The sequence below is a fragment of the Scardinius erythrophthalmus genome (assembly GCF_964197995.2).
Source record: "Scardinius erythrophthalmus genome assembly, chromosome: 25".
NCBI lineage: Eukaryota > Metazoa > Chordata > Actinopteri > Cypriniformes > Leuciscidae > Scardinius > Scardinius erythrophthalmus.
The window spans coordinates 23,787,564-23,795,810 of NC_138245.1; the positions used below are offsets into that span (position 1 = coordinate 23,787,564).

At 37.8% G+C, this 8,247-nt stretch overlaps 1 protein-coding gene across 4 annotated transcripts; it reads right to left on the reverse strand.

Annotated features, from left to right (window-relative positions):
* Positions 1-144: 144 nt before the first annotated feature.
* LOC308685791 (uncharacterized protein) lies at positions 145-7,133 on the reverse strand. 4 transcript variants are annotated; one of them, XM_081357791.1, is made up of 10 exons: positions 7,024-7,133; positions 6,698-6,874; positions 6,221-6,393; positions 5,578-5,793; positions 5,039-5,333; positions 4,810-4,943; positions 2,084-2,323; positions 1,749-1,910; positions 506-595; positions 145-320 (listed from the first exon to the last, which is right to left on the reverse strand). In XM_081357791.1, the coding sequence occupies exons 2-10, from the start codon at positions 6,870-6,872 to the stop codon at positions 153-155; spliced, it is 1,653 nt and encodes a 550-aa protein (XP_081213917.1). In that variant the 5' UTR covers positions 6,873-6,874; positions 7,024-7,133; the 3' UTR covers positions 145-152. The 4 variants fall into 4 exon arrangements, with proteins under 4 accessions (XP_081213917.1, XP_081213916.1, XP_081213915.1 ...); XM_081357790.1 differs by having other exon boundaries at positions 6,991-7,117; XM_081357789.1 differs by having other exon boundaries at positions 6,973-7,087.
* Between the last annotated feature and the right edge of the window lie 1,114 nt (positions 7,134-8,247).

Here is an 8,247-nt window from a genome sequence, read left to right on the forward strand (position 1 = left end):
GTTGTGTACTATACAGTGCAGCATCTTAAAGACTCTTAAAATTTCAAAGCTGTCACTCTCAGCATTTTCCCCAGTGAATCATTCTCTTCTGTTATGGTCAGTTTGACACCTGAGACCGCTCACCCCTCCCTCTTCCTCTTCGCAGGTGGATTTTACAGCCACATGAGGCCGTGCATGTGTGATATGTACTCTTCGGTGCGGCTCTTCTCCATCCTTGCTGATGCACTCTCATCCAATCCACTGTGCTGAGCTATGATGTCTTTGAAAATGCGTATACTCGCAGCTTGACCCCCTGCAAGGTTTACAGCATGAGGCCCAACCTGTGGAATTTCATATATTTATTTACTGTAAGTGCTTGTGCTGATGCCATCTACAGCCTAAAATATGATAGTGTTAAGGTGCCGTGCAGGTGTTATCTAGAAAATTTCTCAGTGATGACTCACTTCTTGTAGGTGTTTTGACCTTGTATGACACATCATATTACATAACAAGAGCATAACAGAACCTGTAGTGCTGCATATTGTCCCATCAGGTACAGGGGGCATCCTGCGGTCCATTGCAGTGATTCTGTTATACATGGCCAGCCCTCCAGGACCTGTCAAGTAGGAAATGCTTTACTTTTGTACTTTTGAATCTTAGTTGGGCAGGTGACTAAATAAAAAACTGTTTTAAGACAGTATGAGAGAAATAAAATTAAAGACTCTGGTCTATATTACATTGTGTATAGTATTCATGTATTCACATTAGGGCTGTCAAACGATTAATCGCGATTAATCGCATCCAAAATAAAAGTTTGTGTTTACATAATTTATGTCTGTGAACGGAGTATATTTATTTTCTATATATAAATACACACACATGCATATATATTTAAGAAAATGTGTTATTTATATATAAAATATTTATATATAGTATAAATTATAATATAAATATATATACACAGTATATAGATGCAAATATTTCTTAAATATATACATGCATGTGCGTGTATTTATATTTAGAAAATAATTATACACCGTACACACACATGTATTATGTAAAAACAAACTTTTATTTTGGATGCGATTAATCGCGATTAATCGTTTGACAGCCCTAATTCACATATTTTTGTTATGATGCTTGCATTGCAAAAAACAATAAAATTATTATTTAAATTATTATAAATTCACTTAAATTTATTAAATATTTATGAACATTAGCTTATTAACTTTGTCAATTATTTCACTTAACTATATATAATATGTAAGTTAAGTGAAATCATTGACAAAGTTTATTATATTATATTATATTATATTATATTATATTATATTATATTATATTATTTTTTATTTTATTTTTGTGGAAACCGTGATGCTCTACCATTCAAAAGTTTGGGGTAAAAATCAAATTAATCCTTTTATTCAACAAGGATGCATTAAATTGATCAAAAGTGACTTCAAAAGACAAAAAGATTTCTATTCCAAATGAATACATTGAATTTTCTATTCATCATAAAATACAGCTTTGCCTTCACAGGAATATATTACATTTGAAAATATATTAAAATAGAAAACAGTTATTCTAAATTGCACTAATATTTCACAATATCACTGTTTGTACTGTATTTTTTTTTTATCATAATTATTTTTAAACTTTTGACCAGTATTATTTTATTAGTTTGAGATCAAATAATAATTACTGACCCTTATTTAAGCCCCCTGGTTTAAAGATATTATTTTTTTAATAAGTACAAATGTCCTTGTGCTCACTTGAATGGGGAATTTTGACATGACGTCAGAGAGTAAAGGGTCCTGGGTAACATCCAGTTTGCAGCCTGTTGCCAGCCAAATCTTTTCCCCAATCCACTGTTCGCCGCTACACAGGGAGACCCTCCAACGCTGGGATTCATAACACCATTTAGCTTCAGTCACCTTGGTATAAAGACATTAATTATTAAAATATAGATATGATTTAGTTAAGAAATCCACTTTGGTACTGCTATGGACTCTCCTTGAACTTGTCTATTAACTTTGTGCTCAACTGTCAAAGACGCCTGGCACAGCATCCCACATAAGCATAGCAGCCTTACGATATAAAGACACACCTGGCAGTGAGCTCTGATCTGGAGCTGGCCACTCTGAATGAAAGGCTGAAGTTGTGAGTAGGCCTCGGGGGTCACTGCTCCTCCTTTTCTGGCTAGTTTTATCATTGCTAGCCTCTTGCGAAGACTTCTTTCATTATAGAACTGCCTTAGGTAGGCCAGGCCATCCATCTTGATCCCATGCTCAACGTGGGAATAGCGTCCAATCAGACTCTCTATATCCCCAACGTCAAACTGCTTAAGCTGAGAGAGAGTAAAATTTGGTAAATATCACTGAAATAACTACTGTGAAATCACACCGATCTCTGATAGCCCTAGCCTCTGTAAACTTTAAAGTCGTCATGAAACAGAAGTTGGGATAGATCTTATCAAATTGTGGCGTATATATCCAAGTGAAGCGGCTTCTTGAAAAGGAAACAGTGTAGAGCAGGACTTGATTTTGTTCATTGGGAATTGATTAGATCATTGGGGTTTGCTATAGCTGTGATCTCATGTGAGTGACAGGTTTTAAACACATCATCGAGAAGAGATGTCGTTGCAATAGAGTGCTGCATGCATGACGTCAATACCCCGAAGACTAAGGGGCTAAAAAGACACACAAAAAACTGAATACTTTTTATGCGTTCTGGCATTGTCATTTACATAACAATGGCAATTTGGGGGCCTGAAAACGCAAACTTTTGAAAACGGGTTTTAAGTTTTTGGAAAACAATACCGTTATGGTCTCTGTGTCAACTACAAAAACATGAATTTGTGACCATGCCACGGTCAAATTCTTTTGTTTAGCTAATCTGAACGCTTTTGAGGCGCTTTCTGCCTATTTAATGTCATGATTCCAATTCTGTGTCTTGTGTTTTGTACGACTTTTATGTTGAAGTGTATTTTCAGTTCCCTTTGTTTTCTGTGTTCATTCCTGTGGCCATGTTTGTAGTTCTGTAGTTTTTCCTGTTGATTAGTCTTCCCAAGGTGTGTCTTGTTACTTATCTTGTTAAGCTTGTTTGCCCCTGTGTATACCCTTGTGTTCATTGTCTTTGGTCAGTCATTATGTCATGGTTGCGAAGAGGCAAGAATCCAAATGCAGCACAGTTTATTTACAAACACAAATGAAATAATCCACACTGAATTTCCAGACCATAAACATGAACAGGAACAACATCCAAAGACCAGGACCACCAAAGCTTCACATGAACATGCAACGAAAACGACTGACAAAATACAACTGAACACAAGGGTATATAGGGGCAAACAAGCTTCACAAGATAACAAGTAACAAGACACACCTGGGGAAGACTAGGAAAAACTACAAACATGACCACAGAAATGAACACAGAAACAAAGGGAACTGAGAATACACTTCAACATAAAAGTCCTACAAAACACAAGACACAGAACGGAATCTGACAATTAATCATTATACGTGTTCAACTTCAAATCGGGCAGTACATATTGGTCTATGGGAAACCGGAAGCATTTATATATATGGTTGTAGTTTGAAATGTATAAAGTTTCAAATTTTTCCACAATGGTTTAAACAGCCTAGAAGTATAGGGTGAAGTTTCTTAAAAGAGCAAGACAAGAGTGAACATTGAAAAAGCATTTTGATTGCCCCCTGGTGGCTGGCTGCAGTATAGGTCTTAAAACCCATCCTCTCCATGTAAATGAATGGGATGCTAGCTAAAAAAAATCTAATTACATTTAAAAAAAATAGTTTCTGTCATTTTAGGTCATTCTCATCACACAGACCTATGTTCAAGCGTTTGTTTTAACAATAAGTTTGGTTTTAGTTTTTTAGTTTTTTTTTATGCTATAAAAATGGGGGTAACGTATTGACAGCTGTGCTTGCGATTGAGTCTGCGGGAGCGTATGGGCAGGACCTTGATACCGTAGCTCAACCTCAGGGTCTCTACTGCACAGATTCGGGCTCTGAACAACATAATCGGCAAAGACCGTTACTGGGATATTTTGGATTCATTTTTCTACAGTGAAAGGAAGCGGAGATGCACTTTCTTTTTTTACAGTCTACATGCTTGGAAACAAACCCCGAGCTTGATTCACTTCTTGACAGGTAAAAATAAGGTTAACGACAAATCGGCAGGGTATTGTCGCCCCCCGAGAAAAAGGGGACATGGTTCATTTGGAGGTTAATATGGCCAGCAGCCATATCACCCTGTAGTCCAAGACTGGTTGCCTACTGAAGCAGGGACCTTATAGGAATACTATGTTGCTGCTGGAAAAGTTGTTATATAGTGAGGCAAGTAGGAGTGCTCAACCTGTGGTCTGTGTGGGTCCTAACGCCCCATAGAGATGGGGACACTATACTGTCAAAAAGCACCATCCTTTGGGTGAGACGTTAAACCGAGGTCCTGACCTTCTGCTCAATTAAAAATCCCAGGATGTTCTTCGAAAACAGAGTAGGGGTTTAATCATCCCCATATGCTGTATACTGATTGGCTTCATCACTCTGTCTCTTCTCCACCAATAAGCTGGTGTGTGGTAGGCGTTAAAACTCTGGTTTAGAGCACCTTCAAATCATTATTCCATGTTCATTTATTTATTTATGTGGCAAGCAGCGGTTCGTTAATCACAAAATAAATCCCTTCAGGATGATACAAGACCCTAATCTTTGTATTGGGGTTGTGACCACCCTGTCAGGGATTATTTGGTTATTTGATCATCTTATTCTATATTATCCCTTATGTTTGTTTACACTCAAATTGGTTGTAACTTACTTGTAAGTGTTTACGTAAGACCCAGGTCACATGACATGCACGCTGCTTCAGCGCAATTGAGATAATGTGGGCGCTGGTCAGACCTCCACCTACCACCATCACTCTCTGGCCCATCTGACACACAGCAGGAGAACCTGAGAACAAGAGTGTATTCATTTTCTGCTCTGGTTATTTGTTTGCTTGGATTTATATCTGGATAATCAGGTTTTGATCACGTTTAGAAACCCACCTGAAGAGGGTTCATCCATCTCTTCATGTGTACAGAAATAATGCATGAGCTGCACTGTGTGTTGCAGACTTTCTTCAGGGTAATTCTCTTGGATTGCCCGCACCCAACATGGGATGTTTGCCATCTGCGCCCTCGAAGGCCCTGTCGCCATAATAACCATTTTTGCCTCTACATTTTCCCCAGTGTGTAGCGTCGCCTTGAAAAACTTCACCTTGCTCTCATCCTCAGTTAAGACTGGGATGATTCTGTCCAGTGTGGCTTTGATTAAGACACTGTCCAGGTCATATTTGCGTACCTGGGTGAAATTCCTTTTCAATGTAATCCATAATTTAGTTATTTCATTTATATTTAGTTTAGTATTAACACACATTGCATGTAGCATTCCAAATGAGAAATCTGATAATGGTAGCTGGGCATCATGCAACACAGTGTTTCTTAATACCAGAAGAGCTGTTAAACCCAAATGTTTTACAATTCATTTATGAATTATTGTTAGTCAGGCATTGCGTTCGATTCCACATGCCGCATGACGTTCAGACCTGCTCCTGGAAGAAGTCTATACTGAGCTGTGTTCCTGGAAGACTGAAATACAGGTGTTTCTGCAGGCCGTTTGTTGCGCTAAGAAGCTTTTTGTTCTTCTTTCCAAGCCGATTGTCGTTAAAAAATGCATTCTCGTCCTGAATGTAAATTCGCTCAGGTAGACGGTACAGCTCCTCCTCCCGATTTTGCTCCACCACAAAGTCCTGCAAGGCCTTCTGAGATTGCACACAGATGCAGGAACTATCAGACCTTTGATAGGCAACATTATTGTTTTGCATTATTATTTGTACAAAAATCAGACCAATTTAACTTCTTACAACAAAGTAGGCTATAGAAAACTCCAAATTTCCAACCTTTTTTTCAGCCGAAACTCTTTGACCTAAAATATTTACTTGAAGGACCCTCAGAGATTTTAAGTTAATATTTCAATTATTAAATTTGTTTTAACCTTTTTAGTTTGTTAAGTATTTCACTTCAGCTGTTTTAATCATTTAATTATTTAGCTTTTTTTCCAACTCAAGAAACCTTTGCAGTTCCTTCACCCTCAGTTTGACAAATCCTGCTTGTACTTTTTCAAACTGTACACTATTTCAAAAGCACATATTATCCAAATGGTTGCTCATATGTCAACACATTTATTACCTTATTAAATGGATCGGTGTGCACCAGCGTGTGTGATCGGAGGTGAGGGATGTTCAGGGCAGTAAACTGGCTTTCCCACAGTGATGTCCATTTTCCATAGGAATCCACCACTTTGAAGTGCAGCGGAGGACATGGCAGACGTTTGGCTTCCTTCTCTGTGTCAAACTCTGCTCCTGTTGGAATGAAGATCTAAATCTGTCTGATGATACAATAGGGATAGATCAGGGATGGGCAACTTCGGTCCACTGTCCTACAGAGTTTAGCTAGCCTCCAACCCTGAAAAAATTACCTGCCTGTAACTTTCTAGTAATCCTGAGGACCTTGATTAGCTTGTTCAGGTGTGTTTGATTAGGGTTGGAGCTGAACTCTGTAGGACATTGGCCCTCCAGGACTGAAGTTGCCCATCCCTGGGATAGATGGATGGAAGAATAAACCAATACCAAATTGTTGTCCTCATCACAAACTGCTTTAACTTACTGGTGGGTTGTCTCTTTTTATTTTTGTAGCGTTCACTTTTAGCTTTAGTTTTGCTCAGCTGAATTCCCTGAAGGATGTCAGCACTAGATTGGCGAAGAGGTTGGTCAGGGTTTGAGAGCAGGGTAGCCAGGGTTAGAGCATGAGGGCCACCTCCAATTATTAAAACATCCAACATAACTAAAAAAAAGGAGAGAGAGAGATTGAGAGAGAGAGACAAGAACTACTAAAAGCAATCAGAATCAAATAGCAAAGGAGAATTTATTTTTGCATGTCACCTAGTTGAACCATCTTACTGTTACTAGTAGACAGAAAGTAGAATCTCGTACTTGCTGATGAGGTCTGTTTTCTGAAGATGAAGAGCAGTTGGTTGACAAACAGTCCCGTTGGACAAACAGTTTTCGGTTTGGAAATAGTGTGGCATGTGGTACGCTGTCTACTCCAGATACTTTGGCTCCTGATTGGCTGGAAGTAGGTCTCAGAATAGCTCTGTCCTAGGGCAGAGGGGCTTAATTTTAGCTCACACTCCTCACTGTTATCTAAACAAGCAAGAACTTTATATATTGCATTAAATGTTAATAAATTGTCCAAAATGTAAAAATACCATTTAACATTTTAATATTGTTAATATATACATATATATATATATATATTAAAGGTGCAATAGGTGATTCTCCACAGATTTTTTTTGTTATGCTGGTTAATGGTCTCCTCATATCCTGATAGCAATGTTAAGTGGTCTAAATTTATTTTTATAAAGTAGAATCTCGTACTACTTTATGTTTAAGGCGTAGGACCATATAATTCAATATTGTTGGTAGTTGATCTACTTTTCATTTAAGTTTAGACTCTTTAGAGTGTAGATTCATTATTGGCATGATGGTTCCATGAAGAACCTTTAACATCCATGGAACCTTTCCATTGTACAACAGGTTCTTTAGATTATTAAAATGTTCTTAACACTATAAAAATGGGGTTCTTTTAAGAACTGTTCCCTGCTTTTTTCTATGTTATAGGCCTTAGTCAGGTTATATTGAATTGAACACGGATGAAAACGAGGCTGTGAGGTTAGTATGCATGTGTGTAGCCTGAATGTAATCTGGACGTACAAATCGAATTTACAAATTTGCAAATCCTCTCCCGCGGCCTCATGGGATAGTAAAGTGTCCATCAGATGCACACTTCAGAATCTCGCTGGAAGAAGTAGGTCACCCTATAGTACTTTTTGCCTACTCTTTTATGTGTACTGTGAATTCAGACATCTTTTGTCACATTCTGTTTTTCGTCTACTATATAGTAGGGAAGTATGGGATTTCAGATGCAGCTCTTCTGTCTTTACAATGTCATGCACTGTATAAAGGTTCTGGATCACATCATTTTCACAACTCACAACTTTCAAAACTGTTTTATGGAGTCTTTGTCTAATGAAGGTATTTTTTTAAAAGATGTTTCATCAGCTGAACAATCAGTATATTGTTATACAACAGTAGCCTATAATCAGTTGAACACACTATAATTGTATATCCTCACAGCCTCGTTTTCATTCCTGTTAA

What these genes read in the sequence shown, in the direction of transcription:
- LOC308685791 (XM_081357789.1), bottom strand. An exon ending in ACACCGATCCATTTAATAAG is followed by an intron (nt 5,794 to 6,220) that starts GTAATAAATGTG and finishes GTGCAATCTCAG; the next exon opens with AAGGCCTTGCAGGACTTTGT. An exon ending in TCTTACGTAAACACTTACAA is followed by an intron (nt 2,324 to 4,809) that starts GTAAGTTACAAC and finishes ACTCTCTCTCAG; the next exon opens with CTTAAGCAGTTTGACGTTGG.